At 41.1% G+C, this 17377-nt stretch overlaps 3 protein-coding genes across 7 annotated transcripts in view; 2 read left to right on the plus strand and 1 right to left on the minus strand.

The window, feature by feature from the left end:
* Window positions 1-17377, plus strand: part of LOC138024274 (uncharacterized) — an 847896-nt gene that overhangs the window by 726411 nt on the left and 104108 nt on the right. The window lies entirely within an intron of this gene.
* The window catches only part of LOC138024233 (uncharacterized), a 42432-nt gene that overhangs the window by 6667 nt on the left and 18388 nt on the right, over window positions 1-17377 (minus strand). For both annotated transcript variants that reach the window (XM_068871363.1, XM_068871362.1), the window contains exons 8-13: window positions 15252-15448; window positions 14774-14866; window positions 13187-13837; window positions 12386-12597; window positions 10855-10895; window positions 8004-8100 (exon numbers count right to left, since the gene is read on the minus strand). In XM_068871363.1, coding sequence (XP_068727464.1) covers window positions 8004-8100; window positions 10855-10895; window positions 12386-12597; window positions 13187-13837; window positions 14774-14866; window positions 15252-15448 — 1291 coding nt within the window. The remainder of the gene's footprint in view (window positions 1-8003; window positions 8101-10854; window positions 10896-12385; window positions 12598-13186; window positions 13838-14773; window positions 14867-15251; window positions 15449-17377) is intronic.
* Window positions 1600-3326, plus strand: LOC138024269 (uncharacterized). Its single transcript, XM_068871425.1, has one exon. The coding sequence runs from the start codon at window positions 2286-2288 to the stop codon at window positions 3099-3101; it is 816 nt and encodes a 271-aa protein (XP_068727526.1). The 5' UTR covers window positions 1600-2285; the 3' UTR covers window positions 3102-3326.

The raw sequence follows: 17377 nt of genomic DNA on the forward strand, positions 1-17377 counted from the left end.
GTGTAGTATCTGATCACCTACCACTAGGTATCCTTACTTCATCATGAGAGTAACGCTGGCTGCAATCAACCACAACATGCACTTGTCAAGAAAATCAAAACTTACTAAAGCGCGAAAAGAACAAGGCCATAGAAAATAGTCAAAAAGGTTTCAAAAATTTCATGCCGAAATTGTGAAAGAAGAAAAATCTTTCAGTTACTTCCCCTTACCAGTAGCAAAAATGCTGCGTAGGCGCTCCATGTATGAGGGAAGTTTCACATTGCCTTCCGATAGAATGAATGAATCTTACCGAAAGCAAATTGCCCACACTATTGGCATGAAGGAGCCCCCGCCAACTGAAGAGTTGATGAAAGGACCTTTTTGTTTTGAAAAGAAGCTAAAATGAGCATTGGAACAGCATGCTACATCTTTCTGCATCAGAAACTGTTTCTAAAATGTCCATGTATTTATTAACATTTACAGACTGAAGTACAAATGGACTAAGGGCTTTCCCTGTTACATGGAAAGGTTTGAACAAAACAATGTTTCATATCTATGTTACGTCCTAGTAGATGCATCAGCAGGGAAATAGTCCCAATTTTCATAACAGACATCTACAGCAAGCTGATGGAATGAATTTATAAATAATGATAAAGATAAATTTATAATAATGACGAAGAAAAGCAAGCAATAGTTTTGAATTACATCATTTTTCAACAAAGTTTTATGTAAATTCAGTACTTGTTATATGCAGTTAATAAGTTGGTTTCTTTAAATGTATAGAAATAGCAGGTAACAGAATAAATACGTCTTGATAAAGTTCATTTTCTGCTTATGACTATCAGTAGTGATTGGCCAGACAACCCAATAACATGATCCAGGCCAAGGTAAAAATGGGCATGGGAGGGAATATGTGTTTCTGATCAGGCCTATAATATGCACTAAGCATGAGTGACATGTTCACATGTCAATTATATCGAAATCCCATGTATCTCCCACCAGGAGAAGGGAATGCTTGTCGAATCATCCTTACTGCACAAGCACGTAGGACTCGTCTTGTTCCTTCTACCCAATTTCCTATATTTCCAGAGAGAGAACTGACGATAGGCTGCTTTGCGTAAGCTTTCCATGGAAAAATGGAATTCATCAGCTCTGATATCACACCGTGCCTTCATGCACACTTCAAGAATGTCTCTGTCCAAGCAAATGTTATGAAATGTTCAATAAGAAGTGATGCACTGCCGTTTCTTGCAACAGACATTTTCTTCCTCTGTTTCCATTGGCACACAAACCTGACACTGGCACCATGGTACAGGTAGGTATTTTGGAGGTGCAGGCTCTTCGGATAGGTTGTCTGCAACTAGCTTTTTAGCGAAGTCCAAACTGCCCCTGCCCATACTCAATGATTTAACAGCAAGTCATTCTTTGTAGGGTTATCCAGGGATTGAATGAATTCCTAGCAAGAAACTTCACAAAATAAAGATAATTTTCGAATAAAGATAACCTATACAAGCTTGAGATTTACGGCTAGATGCCAGCATTACATATTTGAGAATCAGCAATGCCGACGGATGTTGACACCCCCACGCCCCCACACCCCCCCCCCCCCACCCCCCTATGGATGAGGTCAATCAGAATTCGACTGGTAGGAATCTTTTTCAAAGGCACCGACAAAAAGTGAAGGGGTAGGAAAGGTTTTTTCAATGGGTTCCGACAAAAATCCGACCAGTAAGAACCTACTCGTCCATACCCCGGGTCAAATCGTGAATGGAAAGTCCCACCGCTCGGCACCATCAGGAATTTATATATTCTATCTCGTCATCACTGCCCAGGGATCCCATGAGATAGCTAGGCGCATGCGCATAATCAGTGCTTTTGGCGCGCGAAATCAGTTTTGCAGCTTTAGATTTGCGGATAGAAATTTCGCTTGTTTTTTAGCCTATTCCACTCTTTTCTCAGGAAAATAGTTGGCCAGTCGATTTCTTACATAGGCAGCTATGTCGGTAACGACGGAAGATAGCTCAACAACACCCTCGGTCTCAGAACTCCGGGAGTTTGTTCCGGACGGCAGCAACAGCTTGGCACTCGTTCTCCAAAATCTTACCACCACGTTGTCTCAGTTAAGCGAGGCTTCTTAGGCACAAACAGCAGTATTGGCGGACCTAAAGGAAGATATCTTCCTCCAAGATGATGCAGCCGGGCCAAATCCCGACAGACCAGCCGATTCACTGGACATCACTCAGATCACAGCAGTAGTGAATGACTGCACGCGCGATTCAGGCGCGAACACAAACGCATCAAACAACATGGCTTCTGACACTCGCTCCGACTCGGAGCCTCAGGGCCATAACAGCATCGTAGATAGCCTGACCCAGGCTTACCTACCCAACACGAAAACATCCCCGGCCATCGAGGCAAAGATTGCCACCCTCGTCGACAACATGCTCACTGGTGGCCTCTCTACCGACACGGTTAAAGAGAGCGCCGACAAATATTCACCACCGGAGAATGTCAGTCGTCTTAACATCACCAGTGTCAATGAAGAGGTGTGGGATTTGCTCCCCCGTCGGAGTCGAACGGTGGATTTAGCATTCCAAAGAGTAGAGGAATTTTTGTTGCCTGGCTTATCTGCACTGTGTACTTTGAGTGGCAAGCTTGTTAGCTCCATTCAATCTGGCGACACGCCAAATACGAGAGAAACTCTCACGGTTATCATGGATAGCATTGCTCTTTTGTGCAATACGCACCACAAGTTGAACATGAAGAGACGGGAATTAATTAAACCCGAGTTAAATCCGCCTTACACTCGACTCTGCAAGGAAGAGATTAAAACAACATCTAAGTTGTTTGGAGATGATCTCTCTAAACATTTAAAAGATATGGCGGAACTGAAAAAAGCGGGGATACAGATGCAAAAACCCTCAAGTACCAGCACATCATCCCAGGGCTACAAGGCTCCTAAACAAAGGTTTAACAGACCACATTTTGCAAAGCCATATGCTAGGGCACATGGGCAATTCACCACGCAGAAGGCAAATTCCCAAAGGCATTTTTTAGCCAACAGCCGGGCACCAAGGGGTGCCCACACCAAACAACACACTCCAATCCGGAAGGATCAATGAAAGACAAGGTGAGGGAAAAAGTCCCATCTATTGTGAATGCAGAATTGCTATCCCAGCTGGTCCTTAACTTTAAAGCAGGTTGTGTTAAGGAGCACATAACAAACTGGAAAGCAGTTACTACTGATCCTGTTATTCTTGATGCCATCCAGCATCATCACATAGAGTTTGAGGGGCATTGTAGACCTGTGCAGGCTACCCAACCCAGACAAATTATTTTTTCGTCTGCGGACAAAGACATCATAAACCTTGAAATAGCCAAACTCCTCACAAAAGGGGTTATAGAACCATCTAAGCCCAGTGATGGAGACTTTATCTCTACCATATTTGTGAGACCCAAAAAGGATGGTAGCCATAGGCTCATTTTGAACTTAAAACCCCTCAACGAGTTTGTGGCATACTATCATTTCAAAATGGATACCATCCATGCCGCCCTCAGACTCATGCGACCAGTATGCTTTATGGCGTCAGTGGATCTCAAGGATGCATATTATTCTATTCCTATTTCAGTAGAGGATCGTAATTTTCTCAAGTTTGAATGGCAAGGCAATTATTTTCGATTTACCTGCCTTCCAAATGGGTTAGCATCTGCCCCACGATTGTTTACCAAAGTGTTGAAGCCAATCTATGCTCACCTCAGATCCCTAGGGCATTTCTGCATGGGACACATTGATGACTCTTTTCTCATGGGTCACACTTATACCTCCCGCGGGGGAAACATTTGGGAGACAACAAATACGTTTCTCAAATTAGGGTTTGTCATCCGCCCTACTAAGTCAGTGCTCATACCCACGCAAGAATTGGAGTTTCTTGGACTTTTGCTGAATAGCAACTCAATGACTATACGCCTTCCACCCAGGAAAGCTATTATTGTTAAACAGACCTGTGAGAACCTTCTAAATCAGAGCAATCCTACTATTAGGGAGGTTGCTCGGGTCATAGGGCTGTTGGTATCCAGTCTTCCAGGAGTACAGTTTGGCGAGTTGCGCTACAGACATTTAGAACGAAATAAGATTTCAGCTTTAACAATTAACAAGGGTGATTATGATGCACTCATGAGCTTGAGTGCAAAGGCCAGATCAGAATTGCACTGGTGGGTGATCAACGTGAATACAGCATTTAAAAATATAATCCAAACCAACCCTGACTTAACCCTCACTACTGATGCCTCTAACATAGGGTAGGGGGCAATGTGTGAAGAACAGCAGACTGGAGGACTTTGGAGTGCTAAAGAACACTCTTTCCACATCAATTATTTAGAAATGAAAGCAGTTTTGTTTGGCTTGCAATCTTTGTGTAGTGACTTAACAGATAAACACATAAGGATCCAGTCAGATAATACTACTACAGTGTCGTACATCAATGCTATGGGAGGCATTAAGTCGAATGACTGCAATGACATGGCATTGCAGATTTGGCAGTGGGCTAATAGCAGGAATATTTGGCTTAGCTCATGCCACATCCCAGGCGTTACTAACGTAGTTGCTGACCAAGAATCCAGGAATTTTGATGGCTCAACAGAATGGTCCCTAAATACGAAAGTGTTTGAAGATATCAGCAATATATGGGGCCCTTTCCAAATTGACCTGTTTGCATCCAGGCTAAATTTTAAGGTTCAGGACTATGTTTCGTGGAAGCCAGATCCTGGAGCAAAGTTTGTGAACGCTTTTCATATGAATCGGGCTAACTCATATTTTTACTGTTTTCCCCCTTTCAGTGTAATTGCCTCATGCCTGCAGAAAATAGAATTCCACGAGGCAACAGGAGTGATACTGATCCCTCTTTGGCAAACCCAGCCATGGTTCACAACATTGTTACACCTTCTGATAGACAGACCTCTCCTTCTCCCCCAATCCACCAATCTACTAACACAACTTCACAGCGGTGCTCTACACCCCTTACAAAAGCGACTTCGCCTGTTGGCTTGCAGAGTCTCCGGCAAGGCTTCCTCCAGAGCAACTTTTCAGGGAAAGCTACAGAAATTATCTTACACTCCTGGTCCGTTGGAACACAGAAGCAATACCAACCATACCTCAGGCGATGGTTTGAGTTTTGTGGTGAACAACAAGTTTCTCCCTATAGCCCATCTGTGACTTCTGTGCTGGATTTTTTAGTTCGACTTCATGAACAAGGTTTAACGTACACAACACTAAATACAGCCAGAAGTGCTCTATCAGCACTCACTGTATCTTCAGACAGGACACCTATTGGGAGTCACCCAATAGTATCAAGATTCATGAAAGGGATCTATAAATGTACACCACCTATGCCTCGATATCAATCCACTTGGGATGTGCAGCCAGTTTTGTCATATCTTTCAGGATTAAGCCCTATGGAGAAGTTAGATCTCAAGACACTGACTCTGAAAGTAACAATGCTAGTTGCCCTGGTCTCCGCACAGAGGAGCCAGACTTTGCATATGCTTAATATTAACTTCATGAAAGATACATCTTCATGTTTTGAGTTTGTTTTACCCGCTCACGTTAAACAAAGTAGGCCTGGCTATCAGCCACCGTCAGTGATGTTGCATGCATACCCTCATGACAAGTCCCTCTGTGTTTATTCATACCTAACGGAATACCTTAAACGGACCCAGCCCTTGAGAGGAAAAGAAACTCAGTTATTTCTTAGCTTCACCAGACCACACAAAGCAATTTCAAAGGAAACTTTGTCAAGATGGATTCGAACTGTTATGTATTCTGCTGGAATTGATGTTGCATCATTCAAACCACACAGCACTCGGTGTGCCTTCACTTCCAAAGCCAAGGCAGCATGTATTTCAATGGACGAGATTTTGCGCATGGCAGGGTGGTCCTCGTCTAGATCTTTTGATCGATTCTACGATAAACCAGTCCAATCCACAGCCTTTGCATCAGCAGTACTACAATGAGTAACTTCTAACAAAGTCCTGTCCATTCACGTGGACTTGTTTTTTCCCAGGAGGAGAAATCTCCCGATCATTTGTACACACATTTTTTATCTGGCCAGTAGGTCATTTGAGGCCATGTTATATTGGGTGTAGTTGTTATATGTAACACCCCACTGTTTGCTTTGTTGTAGACTTGTTAATCTGAGCGTTTCTATTTCCTATTTCCATTAAAAGAAGTTCTTATTTTACTGTATTCTGCAGTTTATTTGTCCTCATGTGACTGTCTTGTCTTTGAAATCTCATGGGATCCCTGGGCAGTGATGCCGAGATAGAATTAAAAAATTACACGATACTTCCCTGTAAGTTGAAGTTTGATTGGAATTCTATCGAGTCATCAAACTGCACCAAGGGATCACATGCCCACCGCAGAATGTTTACCTCACATTTCACCCTCCCAGACTGGGTATGGTTTTTTGAGGACTTTTGTATTCTACTAACCTGGAGTCAATTGCGACACTCACATTCGGCTGTAAATACTGGTTATGCGCATGCGTCTAGCTATCTCATGTAATCCCTTGGTGCAGTTTGATGACTCGATAGAATTCCAATCAAACTTCAACTTACAGGTAAGTCTCGTATAATTTTTCAATTTTCCTGGCTTCTTTCTGACTTCTTTTGTGTGACTGCTACTGTTGATACCAAATCCGTAGACGAAAAAATATATAAATAAACGCTAGAAGAATGGTTAAATTATTGTGATAGAACATTCATTTGTAAGCTTCTGTATCATACGGTGTTATCATACCTGATTTTTGCACTTGGACTTGACACAATTATTTACAAGCGTCGGCACAACTGAGCTCGACTGCTTTGCACGGACACTCTCCTCTTCCTCTCTTCCGTGCACATTGCCCTGAACAAATACAGTTGAGTCTTTCATTTTCTATTCCCTGAAAAAGAAAGAAACAATACAGGTGTTGTAACGAAATATAAATTCAGTACCGCGGCCGCGTGCAAATTGCCATTTGAAATGTCTCACCTCTGTAGTTACGCCTAATCCTTCTTCCTCGTTGTCCTCTTCGTTAGAGTCCAGTGCTGACCCGTAAAAATTTACAGGTGTGTTGGCGGCGTCTTGTAGAAAGCTGTCCATGAACCACGGATACGGTAAACTTTTCAATACAAGTTATTAGCCAAAGAAAGTGAAAAAGACAATCTTAAATTGGCGCGCTTCGAATCGACAAGAAACAGAGGAAACCGGCGATAAGCAAAGAGCCAGTGAGGAATCATTTCGTCATTTGAAAACAATAACAAACGGGCGCAATGCCGAATGGGTGAAACTGGGCCTTTAAGATGCACGTCCCAGAGTCCTCGTTCTTAATAAATGTGAGTAAATTGCTCGTTACACAGAAGATTATAATTACAACAGAAGCTTGCAGCTACTCTCCCAATTCGAGGTAACTTAACCTGTAAAACTGCTCTGTTTTTTAGTCTTGTAGTTCATTTTTGCTTCTTTTATCCGTGATAAACGTTATCGCAGCTTCGCCAGCGAACCGTCCTTAAATTACTGCAAGCCTACTTGACTATCTCCCTTCCCCTCGGCAGCATTTCTACAATGTAGGTAAACTAGTAAAATACCTAAAGGCGGTTTCTGAAATCCATGTAACTGTAGCTCCAGTCAATTCTTGTGTCGTTTCAGGAAGTGTGAGTCGGAGGAAATGGAAAGTAAGGCAAAGCCCGTGGTTTTTTACATCTTTGAGTTCTGCGAGACCAGATACGACAGGAGGTCTTTCTTTCAAACTCACATTCTAATGAAGTCGCAACAAATTTCAACTGTGTTACCTGGTAGTTAGCGTAGTAGTTATCATCAAGCATTTTGTGTTTCAAGAAGACGGATGCAAAGAGGCATGAAAACAGATCAAACAACTCACTCACACTATGAAATTTAAAACATTCCTCCTTCGATCGTATGTACCACACCTTTCTTAAAATGGTTTCATATGATGTTTCCTGTCTATAGTTACTTAGGGAGAACTTACACACGGTCTGTGCAGATGTCAGGTTTTTCCAGTCTGTAACCACTCTTCAAGCTCTCCAAGACCTCTTTGTGTTTCTTCAGAGCGTAAGGTGAGCCCCCTGTAAATTATTCACAAAACATGTCTTGAGGCACACCATAAACCATTTAAAGAAAGCGAGGTGTTTTACTAAAGAAAACCCCGATTTCATAAACATTTGAACCTCACAATAAACAAGTACACACAAACTTGGGAAAATCGAGATCGTTCAGCCTATATTTATCATGAACTGAGGAAAATGTGGCGGATTGGTCACGTATAAACCTTGGCGTTGGACTATCTTACAGACAGATAACCTCTCCTCACCCCACCCCCTCTCCCAAACAAAACAAAACAAAACAAAACACACTGCTCATTCATCACACTAACTTCCTTCATTTCTTTCCTTGCTCATTCAGCCTGTCAGTCAGTTAGTTATTCAATTAATCGACTGGTTAACCACTCAGTCTCTGTGTCAACCGCTCAGTCCTTTGGATAGTTGCGTTACGAGTTGGATGGCCAGATTTGGGTCATTCCCTCATTTGTTTACTCAGTCATTCAGTCAGTCAGTCAGTCAGCCTGTTAGTCAATGTTAGCCGGTCAGCCAGTTAGCCTTTGAGTCACTCATTAAGTCGGTTACAGTTGTAGTTAACCAGCCAGCTCCTTTGATAACGCATTCATTTAGTCAGTCAGAGTGGGTCGGTAGGTCAGCCAGATAGGCAGTTGGACAAACAGTCAGCTAGCTAGACGTTTCACTCTTCTTAGTTCATTTACTCATCGAACCAGTCAGTGCATGAGTCCATCCATCTGTCAGTCAGCCTGTCCAGTCTTTTTCATTCAATTTTTGAGGTGTAAGAAAGGGCTGTTCTCTGTCAACGCATCTCCTTTATCCTTTACGTGGAGGTACATGTAATGGCCAAAGCAACTGGAAACAACGCAACCATAAGAAGTGTCTACGCAGATAATCACGAAGTAAATATAACCCAGTTTGCGGATGATGCTACATTGATTTTAATTGCTTCAGTAAAATCCCTGTCCTCAGCATTCGAATTAGTGCAAGACTTAAAGGGAACCTCCACTAAAACGACAAAATAACTTTAAACTACAGAACATAATGTTTACAATTGGAATTGCTCAATCTTTTTCCAATGAAAACGTTTGTATTCGAGAAAAATAAATTCCAAAAACGCTTATTTTGGCTTTCAAATTTCATGGGCTCCGCCATCTTGAGTAATTGTGACGTAACTTGGTTTCCCTATTGTTCTGATACAAAGAGTGATTGTTCTGGAACAATAGGGCAACCAAACAAAATTCCGGGCCTAGATGGATGGATCGGCAGCATCATCAGTAACAACCGGTTTTATTTCCCTAGAAGGAACTTTACATAGCCGAAAACGTACTAAAATTCAAGCCCGCTTTCTTGAACTATAAAGAAAAAATACTAGTTAAGTAAGTACACTTGTGTACAGAGAATCTGAGAAAAATTTAAACCCTGGACACTAGCCAAGAGAGGTGACTCGGGTTCATGGACTGTAGACTGACAATAGTGATAATATAAATTGGACTTCTGCCTATTGTTTCGCAAGGCGGAGAACCAAGAGTACAAAACTCATAGACTTTCATTTCAATTTTTTATACAGACAAGTGCCAACTAGCAAGCGGTGAACAGAAAATGCACTTTTTCTTTCAAGACGCACTTGAAACGCCAGTTCATCTTTCTTGGTCATTCTCCCTAACTTCGTGAATAGGGAGCTTAAGGATGCAACGATTTAAAGCCAAGGACTGAAAACCAAACTGAACTTTCGCATACCAGGACAGTAGCAGCTTTTAAAACTAATCGTACCTATTACGCGTAATTTCTAATCAGCCTCGTGCTGTGAGTTCGGCTGATTTTGAAACCATTTCCACAATTACTTCCTAAATTATATCGGCCTCGCACTGCGCGTTCGGCCAATTTTGAAATCATTTGCACGATTACTCCCTTAATTGTACTCCACTCAGTCGTACTACTATTACTGATCATCGGTTCATTTCTAGTTTCCGTAAGTGGCTCGAATAAGACTTGATATGTGATGTGATATCCTATATGGCCATCTAAGTTAGAACAAAAGTACTCTAATTTAACACATTCCTTTACCTGAATCAAGATATGACATAGTATAGTAAACGGCGGGGAAACGAAGAAATGGGAACTTTTCGCGGGTTGTGTGTAAATTTTATGACTCACAACCCAACGTCTAGTCTCCAAAATAAACGTAATCATGGTTTGTATTCATATATTAAAGATCACCTGTTAGCAAAAGCCTGTACCTACTCTGTCAAAGTAAGGCAACCAATTTAAATTTATATATAAAGCTAAAAACAGCACTGAGACAAGCTTTAATAACACGGTCTTGTGCAATAGTCTAATTGTTGCTTCAATTTAATAAGCATACTGTTTCAGCCACTCTGTCACTAACAATTTATGTAATGGGCTTTTAAAGTGCAAAAAAATAAATAAGAAAATCGTTCCTTTGTTTGCTCGTTCGTTCAACAGGTCAGATGCTAAGTGGGTCATTGGCAAGTCAGTCAGCCAGTCAAGTGGCCAACGTTTAATTGTGCAATGTGGAGTATATTTTATAAAAAAAAAAGATGGAGGCTTATCTATTGGATAAAGTTATCCGGGCCAGGCCAGGGCCAGGTTATCGTAATATCGAAGAGATGATACACACACTTTTGAATAACTGTAGTTTCACAAAACACATGTTCTTGCATTCGAGTCTCATTATCAGCAAACGACTAAAAGTATGGTAAAAATATATTAATTAAAATTGTATAAGTAATTCTTATCACTGACCAAGAGTTGCGATTTCCCACAGGACCACGCCATAGGACCAACTGCAAGTAAAACAAATGGATCAGCAAAACTAAATAGTGTTCATGTTGCTGCTGGTTTTATAGTTTGTAATTAGAAGTGAAATTTAATTAATACAATACCAACGATGACAAGCTATCTCCAACATTGAATACAATCTATGAAATTTGCTTTTTTCAAAAATCCCATAATACAGTTCATTTTTTTTTGTGGGGGGGGGGGCGGGGGCGGTTAAACAATGGATATCCAATTCACTGAAGCATGATACAGGCCCAACAGTAAATAACTTGTATTGTTTGTATGTAAAGAACCCCACAAGACGTATTGCATTATGGGGATGGGAAAATAGGAAATGGAAAATACAGTAACAATATTGATTATCTTGTGTTTCAGTACTGACTTAAGGTGGCTGAACACAGTTAAATATTGCTAGTGCTAATCACCCTTACTTGCAGTCGACGACTGAATTGCAAAGCGCGCGGCTCACGACATCGGGCTGAAAGCATACAAATGCGCCTCTAGCTGCCACTGTACAGTCCATGTTTGATGTCGGAGCACAGCACCACAGCTAGATGTTAAATAGCTGCGAGTCGATTTTGATGAGGGAGGAAAACCGGAGAACCCGGAAAAAAACCCTCGAGTCAGGTTGAGATCGACTGAAACTCAGCCCATATGCTGGCCGAGGCCAGAATTGAACCCCGGCTCGCAGTGGTGGGAGGCCCGATAGATAACCACTAAGCCACCCTGACTCCCTACCAATGTTTCATTTACCTTTTTTTCTAAAACCCTTGATCCTTTGGTCCCCAAAAATGGTAGGTAAAAAGTTAACAATACGATCTTTGGTTTTTGATAGTTAAGCTGACGTATATGCAATTGCCATGGCAACATGAATAAATATAAACAGGCCTTTAAAATCGGTTTTGTTTATTTGCAGAAAAACTGGTCGTTAGATTTTCTTTATAATTTGCATGCAACAAGCTTGTAACGATGCTCACAAGTTAACACTATTTTAATAAAAATTTAATTGACAGAGAAATCTTTAATTATCTCTTCTTGAAGGTTCACTGGAATATCTAGAATTTCCTCTGTTAAAGTTTAAATTTTTTTCAATACTCCAGTTACGTATTTCAAAGTATCTTTGTGCCAAATTGCGTTCAATTCTAACGAGTGGTTCTCGAGAAATAGGCGTATTTCCGAGAAAGCCTTTCCGCATTCAATAGCAATTTTTTGACGAACTACACATGCCCTGCATTTAACAGGGTTCTTTCCATAACAAAGAAAAATCTGCGAATTGCGAAGTTCTTTGTATTCAGTGCATTGTTACCGTTTCTAACATACATTTCTCATAAAAGACTAAAACCATCGAAACACTTTGTTCAATTATGAGGAAAAATAGTACAGATAACGGATGCATTGTGCAAATAAAATGATTGTTGTATCGAAGCCACGTTTTTTTTTGTTGCAATCCTTGCACGCGCGCTGCATTGCGTTAGTTATCAAACCTACTACTCACACATCGCTCCTGGTGGTGAAGATCTCTTCAAAAATTGACTCGGGAGCCATCCACTTCACTGGCAGTTTCTTCCCAGTGTCTACTTTGTACACGTCATGGTACAAATGCCTCATCAATCCAAAGTCAGCAATCTTGACTCTCTTACCATGACCCACGAGAATGTTCCTTGCTGCTAAGTCCCTGTGGACTAGGCCCTTCTGGGAAAGATAGGTCTGTAAACGAAAAAGAATAACCATGGGTATTCCTATGGATTTGAGATGCAAAGTCCTGGCTAGTGGGTTGGGAACTGGAGAATTTCAAGAAACCGTCGGGCCAAAGAGACTCCTTGATCACATCACGCCAATTGTACATCCAGTGGAAGTGACTCCTAACATAATTGATTTCTTCAAATAGACTTACTTCGCGTTAGGTATTAGCACTTTTTAAACGAAAGAATTTGTTTATACAAGGATAGGAGTTCAATACTTCCACTCCACTAAAAATCTCGTCAGTATGATACTAACCGAACACCATAAAGAAACTGGGAGCAACAACATGTGCTGATATGCCAAGTCAGACATTACAAAGCTCAGAGGACCAATCAACCACCTTTTAAGCAATGCAAAGATTTCACTTAATGCTGCGAACAACAATATTACAACACTGACTTGGATAGAGTTTAGGTAATCGTGATTCCCAGTCACAAAGATAGATCTTATTGCTGCTATGGCTAGACCCTGAAGCTAGCTGAGCAATTATAGCGATTACAACCAGATGGTTTGCGAAAATTGACTTATGTCATTCCAATCATTATTAGCTTACCATGCCACTTGCAATCTGCCAGGCAAGTTTTATAAGATCAAGTGGAGCAAATGACTCGCAATCCTCATCACATTCATCGCCCATATTTTTGGTGGGAACATCTTCCTGGTTTGACGCGGATGACGAAACTACCACCAAAGGTATCGCATTGCTGCCATCAGCGATGTCAGTTCCTTCATTTCCTGCTGCATATGTTGAAGAGCAGTTGAGCAAAGGAATCCCACTTTCATCATTGATATCACCGATGAGGTCCCCATCATCGTCTCCTGCATAAGCAGGAGGAGTGCTGGTCAATGGTATTGTGCTTTTACTGTTGCCAGAAGCAATGGTTTCATCATATTCTTCTCCACTTATTGAAGGGAGGCTTAAAAAGGGTATTGTGCATTCATCGTTGCCAGAAGGGAGGGCTTTTTTCTGTCCTTCCCCAGATGTGGTAGGGCAGCTAATGGCAATCAAGGGTATCACACATTCATTTCTGCTAGAGGTGATTGTTTCTTTGTGATCTTCTGCCGATGTAGAGGGGAAGCACATCAAGGGTGATGCAGAATCAATTTTGCCAGAAGCGATGATTTCCTCATGTTCTGGGGCACATGTGGAAATGCAGCTGTTTTCTTGCAACACATCTGTTTTAATCCCATCTTCTTCCCCACCCTAAGTGAGAAGTTTATTCCGTTGAATTAACAAAAGATTCATTGCAGTTGAGTTAACAACTATTGATTTAAGCCTCAGCCTTCAAGTTAATTATCCTTTTTTGGGCTGCCATTATTTATTTTATTTTATTTCATTTTATTTTTTTTACAGTCAAATCAATTTATGTTAACACTCTACTTTGCCTCTATAACTCTAAATGTCGATTAATCTTCTAGTAAGGGAAACAACAGATTACATGGTCACTTCAAAATTATCAATGGCAGCACACAGCCACTGTTACACTTTTAGCTGAAACTTGTGTGCAACGGCGCTGCAAAAAAGTTCCAGCAGGCGTTGCACGGTGTAACATAACAGGCCGAAGCTGGTTCGGTTGTAGCCGTTAAGTTTGTGCTCTGAGCATCAAAGGGACCTGGCTTTCACAACACCCGGCATTCTTCAAGATGGCAAATACAGGGAAAGAGAGGACACGCAGAAAAGTACTTAAACAATGCTTTCATTTCATTTCCAGTATCGATAAATTCTAGTGATAATTCCGTGTCGACTAACAGAAATTCATTTTTTTTTTGTTAATACATCGAATGACGTTTAAACTTTGTAGAAAATAATTTGCGATCTTCTCGGTTGCTTCGATCGACGGCAAAAATGCAGCCTTGATTCAGCCGGCGTTCACCCTTTTCTCAAGCGGTGATTTTCACCAGCAGCCGGCATTTAGCTGCATCCCTGAATCACAATTATATGGCCTGTTGGTACATGTATCTATAAGCTTTAGCTGCAGACACATAATTTCTACAAGGCTATCCAATAATGTTTACTGTGGGTTTTAGGCATTTGATATTGCTGCAGTTTTTAAAAAAAATGGCACAAAGGAATGAGAATAAAGATCTATCAGGTTTGCATCCTGGATTTAACATCATATCAAAATTAAGAAGCATATACCTGGTCTAGTGTAGCTGTGTTGCATTCTTTTGTCTCTGCATACTGTTTTTTGCTTTCAGTAATAACGACAGCTCCCAAGGTAGAACCTTTAATCTGTGTATACAAGTAAGCAATAAGTGTTATCATAAAAAAGCGGTTTGTGGTCCTCATTGACCCACAAAGTCACAACCATACAATTTGTTTTGGCTAACACCCAGGCCTCGATTGTTCAAAAGGTGGATAGCGCCATCCACCGGATAAATCACTATCCAGCGGATAAACACGAGCAAAACCGATTGAGTTATCCAGTGGATAGCGCTATCCACCCTTGGAACAACTGGGGCCAGATGAGTTTAGTTTTAAGATGCAAGTGAAGCTCGCCTTAGGACATTCCTTTGAATTTTCCTATCCAAATGTTGTAATATTCTTTGTTTTTCCCTTAATACTTAATGCATCTATAGGAATTGGCTTACTAATGATGTTTGGCTAACATAATTACCTGACTTCTTTTTGCTCTCAACCAGTGAAGCAAGTCTCCATGGGGAACATACTCCATAATCAGACGAAGAGGCGTCTTCTGTGGAGTGGCCTCTGTCCAACAGCCTACAAAACTCAGCACGTTTGGACTCTTCCCCAGTACCTTCATGAGATCAATCTCGTTTAGAAATTCTAATTTCTCCTCTTCATTGGCGTTTTCTTGAGAAAAAAAGTTATGAAATGTTGAACAAATCAGTTTCAAAGTAGGTTGCTTAGTGTTTCATGTGCAGTGTGATGAACGGTTATCTATTTTATTGTAATCTGACTGCAGTCTATGCGGTAAAGCACAACCCAGTATTTCCGTTTTTCTGTCGCTACGGGCAATGTAATTGGCTGTGGCATTTATGAGGATGAGTTATATACCATCTCTTGAGATAGTATAACTCTTTGAGGGAATTTCCGGTCATAAAGGCGAGACAATCCCTTGTTTCTGCTTGAGAAAACAGCTTGCATTTTTAACCCGCTAAACTTAAGACGCGCTGTTTTCACTGCACTTCCGGGCTTTCCCTACTTTAACTAGTCAAACTTGTCCTACTGAAAAGAAAAACCTTAAGAAGTAGGGGTAGTCGGAGCTTAGGAGAGTGAGCTCGATATGTTTGCAGGCGTACAGGTAGCAGTTGAGGGGGAAGGATGGATGGTTCATGCGATAGATAATTCTTTTTTCATATTTGAAAGTGAGGGTTGTGTACAGAGAAAAGGTTGTGAAGGCTAGTGATATCGTATTGTTCTGTCCAAGTGCTTGTAGAGTGCGTCGGGCAAGTTAATAGAACATTTTGTTTTAGGGCCTGTTTACATGGAGAAAGGGTGAACCTCATTACGGACTTTCGCTGCAATGTGACAGTAATCCGATCCCACAAAAGTTGACCCTGCTAAAAGGGTGACCCTACCTCAAGTGATCACATGGCAAAAAGCAAAAAGTTGGCCCTCCTAGGGTTACCCTACCAAGCAGATAGGGTGGCCCTACCCCAAGGGTGACCCTGCCTCTCATGTAAACCAAAGTGGAAAATACAATAGGCAAGGTTTACCCTTCTAAGAGGGTGCCCCTTCTAGAAGGGTCACCCTATCTCCATGTAAACAGGCCCTTACTGGTGCAATAGATGTTCTACAGGGCTCAGTCGTTCGAAGGCCAATCAGCGCTTTAAAATCCGGGTCCTCATTTTGTTCAAAAACATTTCTTTGGATAATTTTCTTGGTTATTTTTAAGAGCATCCAATCATCAATTTAAACTGAATTTCCTTTTGAATCCATTTCCCACAGCCCCCTCGACCGCGACCGCAAAAATTGCAGCCGTTCAGGGTAAGATTGATGAGAAACTGCGTTACTTTCACTTCCTTACAAATTTGGCACATCGGATGTTTATGAAATTAGACAACCACTGGCCAGTTTTTATTGGAATCGGTTGAAATAAACAAAGGATTGTTGAATTGACATCATACTGTGATATGCCGAAAACCGCCATCGAGCGAGACAGAAGTGGCCCGCACCTAAGGGAATGAAATTCAGGGAATTTTACTTGAAATCACGGAAAAAAAATTACATAGAGAGCTTAATTCTTAAGAGCCTAGTGAAGATATCTGGATAAATTTTATGGCAATAGTAAAGGATTTTCATATAAAAGTGGGGTTAGCATCTTTTTGTTGTGTAAACGTAATTAAACATTCCATGTGGCCTCAACAATGTGCTTGTATTTACCGTCGACCGTAAACTTGATTTCCACTCTCAAAATTACCAAAATTACCGTAGAATATGCTTTTAGAATGATGTTCTTGTCTTATGTGGTAATACTTGACGATTTGGGAACATTTTGTGAAAACATATTTGTGACGCGTCACACACGTATCTATCTAATATCGTCTTAAATTCCCAAGTAATCGAGGTATCATTAGTTTTTCTTTCAGCAATAAGTTATTACCACAAGGAGCTATAATTTATACTCAGACAGAATATTTCCGAAGTAATTCAGTATCTTATACCTGGTTATATTTTATTATTAAATCTTCGACCTCGGATACTGTATCGGTTATCAGCTCATATACTATATGACCTAATTGGAAGCTAATTGGCCTTAATTTCCAAATGTCCAAGCGT

Source organism: Montipora capricornis, chromosome 11 (genome assembly GCF_036669925.1).
Source record: "Montipora capricornis isolate CH-2021 chromosome 11, ASM3666992v2, whole genome shotgun sequence".
NCBI classification, from domain to species: Eukaryota; Metazoa; Cnidaria; class Anthozoa; order Scleractinia; family Acroporidae; genus Montipora; species Montipora capricornis.

Coding starts and splice junctions, on each gene's coding strand:
- LOC138024269 (XM_068871425.1), top strand. CDS start 2,286: ATGGCTTCTGACACTCGCTCCGACTCGGAGCCTCAGGGCCATAACAGC.